This window comes from Pituophis catenifer, unplaced genomic scaffold (assembly GCF_029215685.1).
Source record: "Pituophis catenifer annectens isolate HBS135680 unplaced genomic scaffold, rPitCat1.0.hap2 SCAF_3, whole genome shotgun sequence".
Lineage (NCBI taxonomy): Eukaryota > Metazoa > Chordata > Lepidosauria > Squamata > Colubridae > Pituophis > Pituophis catenifer.
The window spans coordinates 37,722,719-37,743,436 of record NW_027256883.1 but is presented as its reverse complement, the minus strand read 5'-3'; the positions used below and the strand labels follow the sequence as shown (position 1 = coordinate 37,743,436).

Here is a 20,718-nt window from a genome sequence, read left to right as displayed (position 1 = left end):
AAGATTTCAGAAGCCACTACCTCCCTTCCAGGGCCAAGAGGGAGAGACTAGCCTGAGTCTCCTACAAGACTTCATGGCTAAACCAAGATTATAACTCAGACTTCTGGTTTCTAGCCTGATACCTTAACCATTTCATCAAATTGATTCTATTAGATAACTTGCATTTTTTTTTGTTTGCATTTTACTGAAATAAAGTTATGGAAGGCTGGAAATTTCACATTAAAATACAGATCCTATTTTTTCTCATTCAATGAAAAAAGAATTAGGGAATGTTTTCTTTTTTTCGTAATTGCAGTCTATAGGAAAGTAAGATTAATCTAGTTTAGATTTAGGTTTTAAGACCAGATGTTTACAAGAACTTCTTGTATTAGGGGTGTCAAACTCGTGGCCCGCGGGTCGGATGCGTCATGTGCTGGCAACGCCCACCACTGTTTTAGCAAAGGGGGGGGAAAGTCACAATATGTCATGTGATGCCGTGAATTTACACCCATGAATTAAAGTAATAAAATGAAGTTCATACTTATATACTGTATAAAGCAGACACTAATAAAATCAAGTATAGGTTTAGAGCTGGTAATAGCGGATTCCACAAACATAGGGTATCTCAGATTTTGTTCTTGAGATAAATGGAGACGGAACAAGTCTTTCAAGTTGCTATAATACTAGCATTACTATTAACTAATGATCTAATTCCATTATGTGATGGACTAATATGCAAAATAAAACCATAGCAAAATAACATGTAACATAGAATTTTTTTAGTTTAGCAACAAGCTAACCTGCATAACAAACCAAGTTTTCAGATACTTTTCCATTTTTTTCTGATCTTCATTAATTAAGGAATCAGAATTCATCCAATTCCCATTGTTTAGTTGTTCTCACTAATGTAACTCTTTGAACTACTACATGTATTTCTAAATCTTAGCATTACATAGTCATATATTCCAAAACCATATTTTTGTCTACATGTTATGATTTTGGCTACGCACATATGGTATTTAAAAATGAGTTCATTATTCATATGTAGGATGAATGTTCTACTTCTTTAGATCATGAATGGGAAACATTTTTAATCCCAAAGTTCTGAAAACTTGTTCATTGATGGTTAAAAATTGATACCAACTCATAGTTGCATGTATCTTTTGTGGCTGTACACATAGACCCAGGCACTATGTGAAAGAATGGCGGAAATAAGTACCATCTGTCATCCTGTCAACTGACATATAAACTGTACTAGATAGTAGCTGGAATCTGGGAAAAGAATCAGATAAAAAGTTTTCACACAGAAAGAGTAGCAGTGGTGGTGAGGGAAATTGGTCAAGAAGAAAAAATATAGATGGGTAGTATGCAAAACTAGAAATTGGAATGCTGAAGAGAGACAGATTCCAAGGAGACTCAAAGAGGAATAGGCATCCAGGTTACTATGTAAGATGGGCAATACATAGATGTCTCTACCTTGCACAGATTGATTGAGATCTAAAGACACACAAAAGAAGATACAAGTTTTCTAATTGGGAGAGGTGGCCAGCTATATTTTAATTGGAGATTTGATTAAGCCTTTCTAGAAATTAATAGGAATTAAATTTTGGCGTATTACAATAGGCTTCCTTTGATTTTAAAACAGCAATTGCTAATGCCAGCAGGGAGATAGTTAATCTAGCTATGGTAAAGCAATTAGACCATAAAGAAACTGGCTACATTCCATCCATCTTTGAAGGCAGATATCAAAGTGAGGCAAAGGCAGAGAGAAGACTGTTTGTATGCATTAGATCTGCTTGTATGCATTAGCTGAATTCCATTTGTGAATTATGACTGGAAAAGTCAAACTTTGAACGAAAATGATCTCTTTGTACCCTTGTTATTCTAAGAATAGAGGAAAAAGTTGATATATTTTCCAATATGACCATTGTATGTTGAATTTTGTCTGATCAATCCAGAGAATAGATAATAATATATATATATATATATAATATAATTATGTCCTAAATTCCATAGACCCTTCCCATTTCCAGTGCAATAGTACCATATCAAATCATTGGCTATAAACTCTTATTAATCTGCTGGCCCTAGTAAATGTAGTTAAAATTTCATGATTGTCCACCAATACCTTAGATAAAATGATAGTTTAATCAGTGGTTTAATTAAGATGGCTACTACTTTTAATATCAAAACATACTTGCATAAGGTCAACTTATTTTAACCCTTTTTTTTTACTTAAACTTACATTGGATCTATAATACAAAATATTTTAGACTGTGCAATATCACTTCGTTTGCAGTAAAAAACAATTTTTCTTCATGTTTGGCTCTGAAGCATATCTTTTGTTCTGATGATAATATAGAAGCTTTCTAGTAGCTGCTTAGAGAGGCATTTGTCTAAGGAGATGAGGTTCAAATAGGTCTTTCTGTTCATTTTGAGAAGCTTTCAAGGCTGAATGGCTGTGTGGCAAAATGTTATAAAAGAGTACTTTAAGGATAAAATATTTAGTTACAATAATAACTTTTATAGACCTCCACTAACATGTTAAAATGTTTCTGTTAATTTCTACATACACTGGAAAATAATAACAGGGCATATTAACATGTGAGAAAAAAATTAAGGTTACCATCCTACAATTTTCATAAGTTTATCCCCCAGACCTTCAAAGAGTTAAAGGAGCCAAGTATTTTTGCATACTTTGGATCAAACTGTCAGAACTGATTTCCCAATTTAAAAACTACAGAAATAAATTTCATCTAGTTATCCCTTAAATAATGTTTCAAAAACATACTATAGTATAGTCTTCAGCTTACGGTGGCAATTGAGGGCAATGTCACATGACTGCATTGCTTAATGACAACAATTCTGGCATTCCTTGTTGCTGTCATTAAGGAAGGATTGCATACAACTTTAAGTGAAGTCATATTACTATGATTTCCAACTTCTTGCTGGTGTCTCATTGATTTGTTCATGGGAAATTAGCTGGGAATATTAGAAATCGCATGATCATAGCTCACAGTAATGTCATAATCACGAGTTGAGGCCTGAATCACAATCACATGACTACAGGAATGCTATGATAGCTGGAACTACAAGGATATTTATGTACCAATATTTTAGTACCATGGTAATTTTAAATGGATGCTGAACAAATTGTTGTAACCCGAGAACTATCTGTAACATAAATGAAAAAAAGGTTTTGAACACCACTGTAATATATAGGAAGGCGGAATATATAGCTTCCTCTACATTACAGTAGGATACAGAGCTTTTTTGATACTCTTAAAAGCAATTCTTATTTCTACAGTTGTTCTATTTCTTACACACAGACACACACGAGAACCATTTTGCAAACCTGTGAGCAAAACATTAAAGCAGCTGCATTCTTTGAAAGGCTAGCAAGTGTTTTAAAACCTGATTCACTATAATTGCCGATTGCTCCATAAGTGATTCCAATAGAAATGCTCCCTATGTGTAGACCCACATTCAGGTAGAGAAACAGAGGCAGTTTTCAAAGCAGCTGAGTGAGCTGTCCAGAGCTTCTGCCTCCACATGTTGACACTTTGCAAAGCAACACTTTTGAATAATTCCCACACAAATACATTAACATATATGGTGTGCATTCTTTTTAATATTTGTGTTTTGTTTTAAACACAACAATTTTTAATTTCAAATATCTGTCTAATTTCACTACAGTAGTTATTTAACACAATGACATGGACTTGAGGTTGGATTCCAGTGGTATTTTACAGAAATCATACCTGATTTTTTCACTATTTCTGTTTTCTTCATATACTGGCTGAGATTCTTTATTATAAGGAGTTCTGTGTACCTCTCTGGAGACTGGGAAGTGGTAAATAGGAAAATGTGTATGTTCTGTATCATTATCATCTAGAGGATGTAAAGATACAAAATCGTGTATTATTCAATTTTACTCAAAGTATACAAAATAATTAACACAGGGCACATTCAAATCTTACATTCAAATCTTAGTAAATTGCAACAGCTAACTTCATACATTTATAACTGGTATAAAAAATACAGCATATAAATGTTCTGTTGCAAAAGTTACCGATCTGCATATTTTATGTCACAAGGTCCCTGAGAATATTATTCCAGCACAGCAGCATAATCAATAAAAATGGAAGAACCAGAAAAATTACTGGAAAAAAGGCCTTTGTTACTGATTTTATCAATTAAATTGTCAAAACTGAGATGAATTTTTAAATCGGGGGAAAAACCATTTAAAAAGTGTTTATGCAATAACTAAATGTATGATTCACCACCAATGAAATTATTTAAAAGCATGCAACCATACTCCATACACTTTTATAATACTGGATTTATTTCAAAATGTTTTAATGAAGGCTGTTTGCTATTCATTCATCTTTATACTATTTTTATAGTATTATAGTATTGGGAAATAATGCTGTTATTCTACATTAAAACATTCTGAAAATGTTCATAACATAATTGTCTTATGACAAATTTATTGGAGCTTGTTTTTGTCTTAATGTTGATGCTGTAATTGATTAAAAAGATATAGTTTGTTTTACCAAAATGTGAATATGATGCATGCTCATTAATGAAGCTTTCTACTTTGTTTTTCTTCCTGGCATCTCTGGAGGCTTTCCAATTTGTCAGGAACTGTCTTTCCATTTCTTTTATTTCTTTTCCATCCAGCAGTTCTGAGGAAATGTTGTAATATGTAAATTAACAGACAGCTTTATATTTTTAGGAAGGCAAAAGAGCGTTTTTGTTGTCAAAGATATTCCTATTTTCTATAATCATTGCTATTATACCTGAAAAACCACCAAATTGTTGATCATTTGGCTTTAATACTACTGTACTAGTAGGTATGAGCTGGACAACTGATGAATAGCTTGTTATAGTACAATAGTGAAAAGGATAGACCTTAAAACTGTAAAATAGTTGCTACAATAACAGAAAGACAGAGAAGCAAAACAATCTCTCTGCTGCTCACTTAGGCTGAAATCTATAATTACCATGCAGGGTAAATGATATATATGTGGTCTATGCCCTATATAATTTTAGTTATATAACTCAATTGTTATATATAAGCCATCTGGGAAAGCCAAGGAAAATAATCAAAACCATAAAAAAGTAAAAGTTAGAATATTTTGGACAACACCCAGAAAAATACATCATACTTCACTTAACCCTCCAAGGAAAGATTGAAGGCAAATGAGGTCCAGGCAGAAGAACAACATCATGACTTCAGAATCTAAGGGACTGGTTTGGACAAAACTCAACAGCACTTTTTCGTGTGGCTGTTGATAAAAACAGGATCGTCAACATGATCGCCAACATCCGATGACGGATGTGGCACAAGAAGAAGAACCCAATTATTTAATAATATAGCATTAATGGAAAGAAAGATGACTCTGAATTTAAGATACTCCCCCACAAAGAAAGATATTAAAAATAATTAAATGCAGTCAAAAATCTTGGTAGTAACTAATTGTCATCCTAGAGTTATCAACTTAAGTTCTGAAGATTTTCCCAAAACATACACATCGTAAATGTAAGTAATATGCTTGCATACACATAGGCAACGTCTCTTTCTGACTCTGTCTCTCTGTATGTACTGTATGTATGTTATGGGTTTGCCAGAAACCACACTCCAAGGGAAAACCCGTGACAAAAAGTATACTATTTATTGAATTAATCCAGGTAATCCTCCATTTATGACTAAAGGGCTCAAAATCTTGATTGTTGAGCAAAGTAGTTATTAAATGAGATGCCATGTAACCGATTCACTCAATGACCGCAATCCTGGCTCTATTTATTTATTAGATTTATATTTATTTATTTGTTTGTTTGTTTATAAGATTTATATGGCTGTCCACTCACCCACAGTTACTCTGGACATCTTACAAACAATAAAAACTCAATATAAAAAGAATAAACCTCCCACCCCCCTGGTGACAACAAAAATCAAATGAGCCACTTGATGGGCTCCATTACTCTGGGTTCCCCAGGTTCATTGGCCGAACTATGCGTTTAAGGCCTTCCAAAAGAGTGTCAAAGTGGGGGCCACTCTAATCTCTGTGAGGATGATGTTCCAAAAAATGGGGAAGGTTCTTCTTCTTGGTTCTACCAAATGTACCTCCTTAAGAGATGGGACCCACAACATTCCCTGCCTCCCCACTCTAGTGGGTCGGGTGGATTTAACTGGGAAGAGACGGTCCTTCAGATAACTTGGTCATAATCCAAGAAGGGCTTTAAAAGTGACAACCAGCACCTTGAATTGCACCCGGAAGCTAATCAGCAACCAGTGCAGCTCCCCAGGAGAGGTGGCATATCTGCAGTCCTAGGTCTGCACAAACCATGTGGGCCGCTGCGTTTTGAACAAACTGGAGCTTCCAGATGTTTTTCACGGGCAGCCCCATCTAGAGCGCATTGCAATAGTCAAGATGGGAGGTGACTACAATCATTAAGCGGCTATGTGGGTTGTTAAATGGAGTGCCGTGAAGAGGACCTCAGCCTTCTAGGTATGTTGGGGCAAGGAGAGGGCTTGGGCATTCTACTCATACCACCAAATAGAATGATCATGGGAATCATGGCATTTGCTAGCATTTTCATTAGATTAGAGGTCTGTTCTTCCAGCACATTGAGAGATTTCTAGAACAGCGGTCACCAACTGGTGGTCCGTGGAGCACTGGTGGTCCGCAAGAAAATGTTGGTGGTCCGCAGAAAAATTATTTGCATTTTTTATATTGCATTAAATCAGGGGTCCTCAAGCTACGGCCCCTGGGGCGGATACGTGCAATAAATGTTTGTGGTGCTACAGAGAGTCTCCCCCTTCAGGGTCTTCTTGTGTGAGTCGGAGGGGGGCAGAAATTCTAACTTCAGCCTCCTCATGCGGGGCTTTGGGCGAAGGCTGGAAGGAAGCGCCGCTGGTGGCGAAGAGCCGGAGGGCCTTGTTCCAGTGGGATTGCAAAAGAAGGAAAAAGGGGGTTGAAATTTATCGGGCAACCTTCCAAGTAAAGCTGATCTTCAAAAGCAACAATTTTTTGCAGCACAGGTTTTCCTCTATTGGTACCTTATGCTAATTCTTTTATATTCACAATTTCTGTTCTTAGTATTGTAATGATGTAGTCTTCCTCAATTCATAGGAAATTATTTTGAAACAACAATTTTTTTTCGTAAAATTCAATGTATTTTCTAGTTTATCTTCTGATACATTATAATTCTACTAACTCTACTCATTATTTATAATCTTAAAAACAGCTTTAATTATACAAATTGTACAAATACATGAAAGTAAAAGCTGACGGAGCAATTATATTAGTAACAATCAGCACTGAGGGATAGCATTCTTTGATTTATATCCTGCCTTTGTTCAGGAGCTCAGGCAGCAGACATAGCATAGCATCCCTCCTACCTATGTCGCAACAACCACCCTATGATCCAGACTGAGTTGAGAAGAAATAAGGTCATCCAGCAAGCTTCTCAGGTTGACCACACAAGACACCACACTTGACCAGATACAGATACATCATGATCAGACGCAGAAAGCTAGATCTTATTCTTGGAGATTCAAACCCTCTATTGTGAATTGAATTCATGGATCATTATGTTTTAGATTACTGCACTGCATTAGGTTTAGAAATCACTTCAATCTGAAGTGGGGGGGAGGTATCTTATGTCAAGCTCCTATATAAAACTCTTTATATTACTTTCACCTACCCCTTTCTCTATTTTTAAACAATGTATAATGAAACGAACAAAATGTTAAAAAGTTATATTTATGTAGTTACTAACCAAACACATCTAAATTATATTAAAGTAATCAATCTTTACAATCTCCAAAGCATTTTTTGAGCACCCTAATGTTTGGAAATTGAAAGTTGAAAATTTTAACCTGCCCTAAATATCCTGTGTAGTATTTCAGTTACATTAACTACCAGGAGGCATTACATTTAACTGGTTTTATCTTTATTAGGAATTTAATAAGGAACTATTACTAGGAATTTTATTAGATCCTATATCTTATGGAATATTTCAAACTCTGTCTCAATGATGCCTGTCCAATTTTAATCATGAGAATATGCTGGCTCTCACAGATAATTTGTGAAGCCCTCGATAAATGTCTTTTTCTGTTAACTTTTTCTGTTAACAAGACCTAGAACAGTCTTCTGAGGGAATTTTGTTTCATATTCAGTGGAAGATTTTGGGCACAAAAGTTGAGTAATGTAATATACTAAAAAGGTGTTATCGATGTCTGTGATAACTATGCTGGGTACCCTGCAGTAACACATTTTATTATTGCCCTCTTTTATGATTGTTTTAATTCTAGTTTGGTCCAGAACTGCACACAACAAAACTTTATGAGGAAGGAGAACTGGAGAGACAAGCTTGATTAATTCTTTCTTCTTAAAGATCTCTAAATCTGATTTTGGAAGGACATTCTAATACTGGCTGTGTTTTGATCCTGACCCCATCTGTGAAGAGATGTTTCATTCTATGGAAGTTCAAATGGACTGACTCCCCTCATTTTAAGATACAGTTTATCAAAGTGCAGGATATACAATAATATACAGCTTTCAGATAACTTTAAAAGCATGTCTGATAATTGGACAGATTATAATTTGTACGCTAGCTAATAAGCATGAAATATGATAAAATTGCTTCTGTTTTTGTAATTTGGATGGCCTCAGAATTGATTGGAAGCAGAACTGAGTGCAAGTGGGATTAGATGGCTTCAACTGGAGAAAATATTGCGCAACAGATTCACAGGAAAACAGTGGAATTTAACATGAGTAATGACCTTGACTCCTGGGTCATATCCCTATGTATCAATGGCTTAATAAATCAATAAATATGAAATAAAAGAAGAACAATCTCTGAAGTTTAGATATTTTTACCAAGAGATTTTGACTGCAGTATTACTTTGTCTCGGTATTTTGGCTTATGACAAACAGGATTCCCATTCAGCTCCATTTTGTACAACTTAGTCCATATACTCAGAATAAATTCCAAGTCCTGGAAGTAACAAAGAAAAACATCACGTATCTAGTCCAAATATTACCACTAAATTTATAAATCTTTCTTTGATTAGTTGTAACATGTTCCATTTATTTCAAAAGATGTTATTACATTTAATAACACAATCAAATATCTGTGTAGTTAAAAATACATTTTATCTGCAATATTTATAAATGATATTTTGATAGCTATTTTATTTCTTTATTCATAACTAGTCTATTTTTGTGTTTTCACTATCTCATGAAAGTTTAAATATAAATGTAAACCAGAAAAAATACAAACGTTAACTACACTGTTCTGTGGCCTCCCTAAGTTTTGCAAAAATATATTTGTAAATATTGGAAGCTAATAGTATTTAATATAGGACAATTATTCAGATCTTTTGGCTGTAAATAAAAATTATTATTAAATCAAGCTAAACAAATTCAAGAAAAAGCATACATGGGATACTTTTTGTATCACAAATTGTAATAATGCCATGTATGACAGAAACCATAGCATATATGGAACTATGGAAACTATGGTAACAGTGTTAGAAACAGGAAACCAATGTTTGGGAAACAATTTCTCTTCCTTTTCCTTCTTAAAATGGTAAATTTGTAATACTTTATCAGTATAATTTTGTTTAGATTTTGAAAGAAATTGATAGAACAGAAAGGTAAAAGATTATTCTCTTAATCTCTGTTGCTCCCTATAGTCCTCCAGTTGTTTTATTCTAACTCTATCCCACTGGCATTCAACCACTGTATATAATTATCACATCTGTATATATATATATATATATATCTGCATCCTATCTATCTATCTATCCATCCATTCACCCACCCATCCATCCATCCATTTGATATCCCATCAGTCCTCTAAGAGCACAGGCAATCAGACATAATACTCCCTCCTTCAATTCCTATTCCAAACAACATCCCTGAAATACATTCAAGTCTATTAGCCCAAGTCAGCCAATAGTTTTTTATGTTTGGGGTAAATTTGAACTTAGTTTAGCCACATACTATGCTCTATCTGTCCAGATATTTGATATAGAAGGTTATCAAGTATTTGGCAAAGACAATGAGGGAAAACTGAATTATTCTTTTTTCCTTCCGTGACAAAGACCGAATAATACAATTTCAATTTAAATGCATCATTAAAAGGAATTATGCAACACTGGTTGTACATTATCTCCAATCTAGTTACGCATAGATAGGTATACAGTATAGTATAAACTATACAGTATCTGAAATGCTGGAATACTCATATGAATGTACCGTACATAATTTATTCTGAAATAATTTCTATATTGTATCTTTTCCTAAATTCACCTTGTTATGAAACCTACAAAGTTCAAGGAAGTATTATATATAAAACTGAATGTTCAAAAGAATAAAACTTGATATTCATTAATTTTCAATTTGAAGAAGCCAAAAATGAAAACTCAAAAGGATTTTAGTGCTACTTGTCAAGTTTACTATAGAAGACATTCCATAATCTATTGTCTTTCTATATAATTAATTTTCTGCAAAAGAATAAAGTCTCCTTTGAGTTTGATTCCTGGTAAATTCATGGATGTATGAAATAGCTATTTTTGTCAATAAAAATGTTAATTAATAAGCAAATTAAATTAGATAACTTAGATTTAAAATTGTATGTTTGAGCAATTTAGCTTTTAATGGCTAAAATTAAAGCAAAGTTTATAAACATGCAAATAGTGCTTTTGCTCACAATCATCCCTCTTTTTTTATTTTTACAAATTTATCCAGACCTATGAAATAGAGCCTTTGTTAAACGCATAATAGTATCATCTTCACCTTGTACATTTGATTTAAAAATGTACTTAAAAATTATTCAATTAAATATTATTTTGAAAATTCAAAACAGTATATTTCTTGGAATTCTGAAAACCATTTATTTTTGAAGAATGCATAGAATTTTTAGGTTTTCATTAATTAAGCTTGGTTGATCAATCATTCAGAATATCTTTACTCTCATTTATCTAAGAATGCACTTATTCCATGCTGAAATATTACTTTTGGATATTCCCTACTTGTTCACTGCCTTCCTGTCTCCAATAAACTGCTTTCACTTTACATCCTTTCAATAAGCTATACTAAAGGGACTAGATAGTTTTTTGGGCAGTCTCTATTTGATAAATGATCATGTCATGTTATCACTTAGAGGTCTGCTACAAAATACTAAAAAGCAAATTGTATTCTAGACTCATGATGGGGGTGGGGGGGTATAAAAGCCTCAGATGTCATTCATAGCACAAACTATAGCCTTCTTCCCAATTAGTGATAGTCATTTAAAAACCTACATTTGACCAATGCACTCCAATTTTTATTGGCTGTGTCTAGCTCAAATAGCCTAACTACATCTGCAGATAGCAATTTGTCATCATTCTGACGGTCTGTCATTATCTCTTTCAAAAAATCTATATATTTTTTCTTGTACCTGACTGAATTGTGAAGTGAAGGAATCCATCTTTTTGATATCTAGTGTCATAATCAATAATGGCAAAGGTTGAATACATTAAATATTTACAGCCAAATCTTCAAAATACCGAAGCCTTCTGAAATAAATAGGACTTGTATTGCTGAATGTATTATAAAATAATCTGGATTTATGAGATATAGATGGACAACCTCCTAATACATAGGACATGTCATTGCTTTCATCCTGTCCTCTGGTATATATGATGTAATAAGAAGCACTATATGTTACATCATAGTGAATGGAATTAAGAGAAAATTAAAAAATAAAGAAATGGAACCTTTTCCAAGTATTACAAAATGTCACTTCTTTAAAAATTCAATTCCTTAAACATCACTCTCCAAATTGTACTGTTCGACTTAACAGTAGTTGTAGACTTCGCTACTGAGATTTTAGAAACAAATTGAAATTCTGAAAATTGTGATAATGAGAAGCTAAGTGCATGAGTCATCAGATGAGGACCCAGAAATCATTGTATAAGGAAAGAATATTCTGTTATGCATAGATACATGCCAAGAAAAAAGGAAATCTTTGCCCAATTTGGTTTGATATAAGTAGCTAACATTTTGAATGATAACAAACGTATTTAGATGTACCATATTTTTCGGAGTATAAAACGCACCTTCCCCCCCCAAAAAAGAGGGTGAAAATCTGGGCAATGTAGCCCTGCCTGGCTTCTCAAACGGAGGCTTCAGAGGCTGAAAAAAGCATCAGAAAAGAAGCTTCAGAAAAGAAGCCCCCAAACAGAACTTCAGAGGCTTTTTTACTGAAGCTCTGTTTCGGAGGCTTTCAGAGGCAGGAAAAAAAAGTTTTTTCTGAAACAGAGTTTCAGAAGTTTCAGAGGCAGAAAAAAAAGCAAAAAAAAAAAAAGCAAGGCACAGAGCTCACAGCCAAGGAACCTGTTGCTAAAATTCACTTCTGGGAACAGCTGATTGGGGGTATTCCGGGAGGCCGATCCACCTGCCAATCAGCTTTTTTCTTATTTTCCTCCCCAAAAACTAAGGTCCATCTTATATTACGGTGTCTTATACTCCGAAAAATTCTGTTATTTTCAAAGCTTATAGAATTAGTAAGGTCTATTGTTCAACACTTCCAAAACAAACCAGATTTTTTTTAAAAAAATTGAAAGACAAAAATATATATTCTATTCAAAGTCAATTTTAGCACTTAGCTTTAGTCCAATTTGTTTGAAGTTTTGTAACTTTTTTGTTCCTGTTTAGGTTATAAATTTAAAAGCTTAATTTTATATATGAAGTTAAAATTAGTATCTATTCATTTCAATGAAATGCCTCTAATCTATTGAAAAGGTGGATTTAAATTAATGTAATTATATAGGTATATTTTAATCCATGAAGTAATATATGAAATAGATTATTACAATATTTACAGAGTCTTCTTATATTTACAATGTTCTAGTCTGTGTGAAAGGTTTTCCCCAATTTTCTTTGTTAGAAATCTCTATAATCCAAATGTATTAAAATTTAAGACCGACAACTTTGTAAGCTTCATCTATCATAAAACTGTCTGCTCATAAATTTGTAAGTAAAAATTTGCACAATAAAAGGATTATTATTCAAAAGGCGATGGACAAGAATTTTAACAATTGACAAATTATTGAAAAATACTTATTTACATTTATGTAATTTATCAGTTTGCATTGCTTTTATTACCTTTATGTGATGAAGTTGGTTGTCAACAGCTATAAGATGGGAAATATTTTCCAGAATAGATAAGTCACTTAATTCATCAATATTATTATTGCTGATATTCAAAACTGATAAAGATTTCTGTAATGAATCAAAACATATATTTATTCCAAATACAAAACAATATTCAAGTGCAGCAATTGTATACACTTAACTTGAGAGAAAACCTGATTAAAATGTAAAATGTTCTTAAATGTACAAAATCTTAAACAGTATAACAAAAATACCTATAATTTTGGTTCAAAACAATCTTGAAACTCATAGTTAATAATTTGTTAAAATGGAGTAAATAACTATTAAAAGGTCTATTAAAATCAATACAATTCAATACACAATCCTCTTCCAACTGTTTTATGTAACCTATTTTGATGTGCATGGTAAGGGGAAGACGGTGCTATCTTTCCATTTTTAGAAAGGAAGTTAGGTAAAGTAATATGATATACTCTAAATGCTTTGATTCAGTTATTTAAGCCTCAGAAAAAATACCAGTAATATAAAATAAAATATAACTTTTCAAATAAAAATATTATATCTTCCAATTATCAGTATATTGTTTGAAAAGTAAGAGATGGCAAAATGTTTTTTCCAATAAATACTGATATTTCTGCAGATAAATATCCAAAGAAAAGAATTATATTGTATAAAAGTTAACATATTCTTTTAATTAAGACTCAAAGAACAATTGCATCCATATTATACACCTGTAGATACTTTGAAATTTTGTTTGCTTAAGAAAGGTAAAGTATACAAGACAACCTGATTTTGGAAAAAAATATGTATGGTGCACTTTATGCTATGGTATTAGAGGAGATAGATATCCATAGATTTTGCACAGAAACTTTAGCGCGTGGGTCGAAAAAAGCTTGTTGAATCTAAAGCAGTATTTTTTTTTTTTTTACAGTGTGGATATAAATTCTCCAAGCTTTATCATCCATATATGTCTACACTAGCTAATTGTTCATAAGCACAATGGTAGTAATAAAATGAAACCATTAAAAAATTCTAAGAGTTTACAATACTTATAAAGTATTGTAATTGTCAGGTTGATTGGGTTAAATCATCTGTCACAGGCAAGTAAAGCACGGGTCGGTTCTAAATTTTTTTACTACCGGTTCTTTGGGCGTGACTTATTTTGTGGGCGTGGTTTGATGGTCATGTGACAATTCTTTAGGATTTAGCAGAGGTACTAGTCTACTAGGCTTTTAACTGCTTGCAGAGCTGTACCAGTCTATCCATTTATTTTTGCAGGCACTGGTCTACTCATTTATTTTTGCAGGCACTGGTCTACCCATTTATTTTTGCAGGCACTGGTCTACTCATGTATTTTTGCAGGCACTGGTCTACCCATTTATTTTTGTAGGCACTCATTTGTTTTTGGAGGCACTGGTCTACCACCAAACTGCCTTTTACCACTGATCAGCTGTAGGGCAGCCCTTTGAAGCCCCGCGGCAAGAGTTTAAACAGTTTTTTTCCTTATAGCCCATCAGCTGGGACTCAGGAGGCAGCAATAGATTGGGGGTGGGTCCAAATAAAAGTAAGAATAACGCGGGGGGGGCGGGGGGGTGGGGGCGGCAGAACCAGTTTGGTGACGTCATATCGTCACCGCTACCGGCTCGGTAGAACCGGGCCGAACCGGGAGGAACCCACCACTGAAGTGAAGTACTGCAAATAAAAGCTATAAAAACAAACAAATGAATTTTGATGGGAGAAAATAAAAGTTATAGTTAGGGCAAGTTAAAATTTGAGATAGGTTTTGTAGAAAATTACTTTTTAAATATATATGCTAGTAGTATGATGTTCATAAAGCTGCAAGACTCATGTAACAGAATGCTAAAATGTTACAATATTCTGCACTGTTATTTTCATAATTTCTTCTGAATATAGAAAGCATAATAAGGCTTTATTATTAAAACTGAGGAATAAATATAGTATATACCAGATTGCTTTACGAAAAATAATTTTAAAATTTACTATTAATATGTTTTAAAAATATTTTAAATAAAATAAATGACACATTAACCTGTTTTATGCAATATTAGGATACGTATAGAAGCCATTAGCAGTTTTTAACGATTAATGTCTGTCACCAAATAAATTTCAGGTACAGTGTTCTTACGGATAATGAATGAAGACTTCTTGGGTCAAACAAGAGCTTTTCTCCTAAGGGAAGCTGCTGGCTTTCAACATGCAATTCTCTCAATTCCTCTAAAGTCTCCAAGCCTTCCACTACAGTGATACAGTTGCCACCCAAATATCTGGAAATAGAACAAAATAGAAAGGCCTTTCATTTTACAATTTTTTTTAAAATGCATATTTTCTGGAAAATAAAAAAATAATTATTTTACTGAATAATTTCACTATTTCAGAAGTAAAATCAATAAAGCATAACATATTGCACCAATAATCAAATACAAATTAATTAATTTCTATGTGGAAAATGTGATTATATCTTATATGTTAAAAGTTTATCAAGCTTCGGTTCTTGAATGCAGAGTTTGTATGAAGCTTGTGCAATATAGCATCATATAAAATATATACTCATTCCATTTTATTAGTTTAAAATTTAGATTATTAACCGTGAATCAATAAAAATAGAAACATAACTTTTCACTTACAATTTTTCAAGTCTTATCAATGATTCTAGATTTTCAATTCGTATAATGCAGTTGTTCTGCAGGTACAGATGTCTTAGGTTTGTCGCAAAGTCCAAGTTATGTATCTGTCTAATATTATTATCATATAAATATAGGACATTAAGATTTTTACACAAAGAAAGATCATCCTACAAGAAAAAATTGACATATGTTACTTGGTAGAATTTACTAACAAGCAACAGCTTCAGCAAGATTTCAAAAGCCCTAAAATTATGTTAAACCTGCAATTTTAAGTATAGTCATAAATACATGAATAAGGTTGAATAAGCTTGGGATGCATGATAAAGATTCCACATAACCTAATGATGCATTAAATATATGATCCTTGAATAGCTGTGTTGCACATCACTTTTGTATACAATAAATTATTTTAAGCAGTGTGCTGGTTCATTTGAAAGAAAAAGAAATCTTACTCAATGTGCCAAACTTTTACTCATGCTGAAAATAATTATTTTGTATTTGTACAATATCCCATTTCTGGAGAACATTTAACTTAACAACACTGAACATTACCTTATATATCACCATATGTCTGTCCAAAACTGTTTTCCTGCAAATAATTAAATAGCTCAACAATAAAAGACAAATCAAATATATATTATTTAAATTAAACTAATTAAGGCAAGGGCATGAAATAGAATCAGAAATTTATTTCCAACTAGAAACTTATATAAAATATAATACAAAATATAAAATAGCATTAATACTGGCTAATTCTTAAATATAAAATAAAAGCTATATTTTTACATAATGAAAGATTTCTTACAATGACATCTATATTTTTATTAGATAATTTCAGATGTGTTAGTTTTCTCAGATGTTGAGCCAAAGATTCATCTCTGCGATTCTTTTGATTAAGGCTTCTAGCAATAAGCTCCAACGTTAATCGCACCATGACTTTGTGATAAAGTTAGTTTTCCACTGCCTTAAAATAGAAATAAACAGTTGTAAACTATGCTGCCACATCATTATCACATATTATCTACAACATGCACTATTAAAACATGTCTTAACATGTCCTATTAAAACATTTCCTTTACACGATCTTAGCCATTTTCTACATAAATCAAATAATGCATTCTAGTGAACATTAGACTAATTTACATTACATTTTTATATGCTCCTGATGGCAGGAATTGTATTTTATATTTTTGCCAGCCGACTTGTGGCTCTATCAAGGGCTATTACTATATGCTTCCCCTAGAATCAAAAACAGCATGCCCAGTAAAAAGAGGTAGGGTATAACAGTGGAAGATGGATATCGCTCCCATGTCTTGCTTCTGCTTTTAAATTTCCATGATGTATCTGGATTAACTAAATATGAAAAATAATACTATTATATAGACCTTTGGCCTGATCTATAATTTTTTTGGTATATCTAATTACTTAAATATTATTTCCAACCTGTACTTCTTAGAATTCATTTGTTGTCCCTAATCTTACTTGGATGGATAGTCATATTATTATAGATGATTATATGAGGACCCAGATTGTTGGGAGCAATATGCTGACTCTGTAAACCACTTAGAAAGGGCTGTAAAGCCCTGTGAAGTGGTATGTAAGTCTAAGTGTTATTGCTATTATAGTTACAATAGAGCAAAGTCATATTTTTATTAACTATACATTGATGTACAGAAAAATAAATTTCAATTTTACAAGTATTTTGATTTTGTTTCTTTAGGTTTAATAAGGTACATATTTGCCTAAGTAAGTTTAAATAAATTCAGTTAAGTTTATTTCTGCATAGACATACACAAGTTTGCACTATAAAGTGAATAATTTCCTGATACACAATTCTCACCATACTGATTTTTCCCATAATCTAAACATTAGGGGAATACATACATGCTGAACCACAAAAGCTTAATATTTTTTGCTAAACTACTGTTATGAGTAATTTGTAGTTTACTAAATGCTGATGAAAGGGTATTAGGGGGGGATGTTGGAATGGAATGGCTTGATGAGCCATTTTCCCATTATTCCGATAATGCTTTTTTTTCTTACTAAGACAGTTTTCTGAAATTCTATTAGGCATTCTAAAGCATTTTAAAGCAACTAATAAAATTTGTACTGCACAAATCTTAGTCCAGTTTCAGATCTGTTATCCCACTACCCCATTATGAATGCAGGAAGCCTTAGTGTGAACAGAAAAAAGCCCAAGTTAATATTTCTTTATATATTCCAGTGCTTGAAACAGTGCAAAGAAAATAAAAGATTAATGGCACAGAAGATACCAGGATGGAGAACTGTTTTGATTATATTTGAGGGGGAGAGCTTATTTGCTTTAAGGAAAAGCTAAGCAGAAAAAGTTCCAAAACAAGACAGAGAATTGTGTGACTTTTAATGTTTTTTCAAGGCTGCATTAAATGAATAGATGCCAAATGCTATGTTTTCTCACTGACCAAACAGCCTGACCAATATTCACACTCCTTTTAGAAAACTCCTTTTGGTTAAGGTTGATGCATAGGCAAATTATCAATGAGAGAACAGGATTTTGTTTGTACTGTCATGTGTCAGACAAATCTGAGCACATGCAAGCAACACGTAGGCAAAGAGACTGAATGGAGGGACCCAATTTTAGAACAAAAACAAAAATGTAATAAACGTAAAGGGAAGGCATCCCTCCGCAGCTCTTCTCCCCCACTTTTTCTCCAGAACATCGCTTCAGAGGTGAGCTACGACTGGGAGAAATGCTTAGGAAAAAAAAAAAAACCATCACAGCAAACTGGTTCACCAGTTTCGGCATGGTCGTACTGTACAGACACCCGCCTTCCCCCCCCCCACTTCTGTGATCAGAAAGGTCGGCAGTTCGGTGGTTCGAATCCTTAGTATAGGTCTCCTGCGTGAGCAAGGGGTTGGACCAGATGACCTCCAAGGTCCCTTCCAACTCTACTGTTACCTGTTACCTTTCGGAAAAGAATGAAAAAGAGCTTATAAAGCTCGCGAGGCGGCCTGTCTTCCCCTCACCGCCCCCCCCCCCAACCCGGGCCCTCAGGTGGATATGGCTTCAGAGCAGGCCAGGGATGGAGGCGGCTATAGCACTGTTTGTTCCACGAAGTTTGCTCCTAACAACCTAGACTTCATCCCAACGCGGCCTCCTTTTCCACACCTGCGAGCCCCCCACCGCGTCTGATCCAACCACCTACATAAGCGCGCCCCTCCTCGCTCCTCAGCCTCAAGGGGGGGGGGATGGGCGGTTCCTCGGCTCGGAAAGACAGAGAAGCAAAAGGAAAACAGAAGCCGGCAAACGGGTTGCTATAGAGATAGAAAGCCTCTAGAAGGAGCTACCTATCAAAAACTTTCTGCGAGAGGCGGGACAAGTGGAGCAACCTTGTGACAAAGGCGGCGTGCGAGGCGGGATTAGGCCTTGCTTTGGAATGGTCTTCCCTTGTCTCTTCTGTGGCGGGGGCGGTTTGTTCCGTTCGGATGAAGCCCCGAATTCGCAGCGTGATGATTTAGGCTCACCAAGGAGATTGCGTCTATTTTGCTTTTCTTTTTGCGAATCCCTGTTTTTTTGTTAACGTCCTGAGCTCGCTTCGAAAATAATAATAGAAAAAGAACTACAAGTCTAACACATATAATAGATTCTGGCATTAATATTTTATAATATTATATGATAGCTGGCATTAATACTTTACATACTGTTAGTAATTGTCATTCAAACATATGTAAAAAAAGACTGATTTTCTGTTGATTTGGACTTACTAGGAATATGACACATATAATATATTCTGGCATTAATATTTTATAATATTATATGATAGCTGGCATTAATACTTTACATACTGTTAATAATTGTCATTCAAACATAAGTAAAAAAAGACTGATTTTCTGTTGATTAGGACTTACTAGGAATATGACACACACACACACACACACACACACACACACACACACACACATACACACATGTTATAGGCAGGTCAAAGTAGTCCTCACAAAGGGCTTCACTTTTTGGGGCTGAACTTGATGGGGTAAAATAATGAGCCAAATGTTTGTTATACACAAAATTAGACTATACATGTTTTTCAGTTCAGTTGTGCTTGGATTAGCCCTTTGGAGCCAGGATAAGACCATGTCAAGGGTTTGCTCAGAGGATCTCTTGGTGGATGAGAAAAAAAATGGTTCTTTTAATTCAAAGAAGGATACTTGTTTCTAAGAACAAAAGCATATTCTTAAAAGTAGGCAGAGCAGCGCTTCTGAATTCTTTCCAAGTTCTTCATTCATAGTAGTCACAGAAGGCACCTGTATCTTCTGGGTAAAATGTTATGTGTTGCTCTTGTAGATGGAGTCCTGTAGATGGAAGCACAGAGATGGGGTTTGTTCAAGAATAGGGAAACAGGCGATACTGTAGTACAGTATAAAACAGGTTCTCTTCAGGGGACTGCGGGATTATGGGTGGAAGATCAGGGATGCTCATGGGAATGAGGGGCCCAAAAAATTACATATCAGGTTGGTAAGTTGTAATAGTTATGCTATTGGTTTTTCATATTTTATTCTGTTTAAAGCAAGCTGCTTAGAATCATTGGAGGTAAGTATCATGTAAGTTGAATTTATAAATAAGTAGTCATGCATAATGACATTGGCATCCACTCATGTTCATTGAACTTCCTCCATTAATTGGCATCACACACGGACCTTTTTCATTGTTTCCTTGAATAGTAGGCAGAACTCTCATCAATGAGGATAGTAATAAAGCATGATCCTAAATTAAGACCAAGTTCACTTATATTCAAATAAATCCAAACAACCTGCCAGCTTCATATTTTGTCCCCCAATGTAATAAGATTGATCAGGGCCATTTCTCAATTGCATGACTCTGGTTCATGTAAAAACTGATTTTCTGTCTGCTAAGAAGGAATGTTCTGCTAAATCAGGCAATA

The 20,718-nt window shown here is 33.9% G+C and overlaps 1 protein-coding gene across 1 annotated transcript; it reads right to left on the bottom strand.

The window, feature by feature from the left end:
• Positions 1 to 2,359: 2,359 nt before the first annotated feature.
• Positions 2,360 to 19,032, bottom strand: PPP1R42 (protein phosphatase 1 regulatory subunit 42). Its single transcript, XM_070942237.1, has 9 exons — positions 18,982 to 19,032; positions 16,602 to 16,760; positions 15,797 to 15,963; positions 15,298 to 15,436; positions 13,146 to 13,262; positions 8,871 to 8,988; positions 4,536 to 4,667; positions 3,741 to 3,870; positions 2,360 to 2,438 (listed from the first exon to the last, which is right to left on the bottom strand). The coding sequence occupies exons 2-9, from the start codon at positions 16,728 to 16,730 to the stop codon at positions 2,360 to 2,362; spliced, it is 1,011 nt and encodes a 336-aa protein (XP_070798338.1). The 5' UTR covers positions 16,731 to 16,760; positions 18,982 to 19,032.
• Positions 19,033 to 20,718: the final 1,686 nt, after the last annotated feature.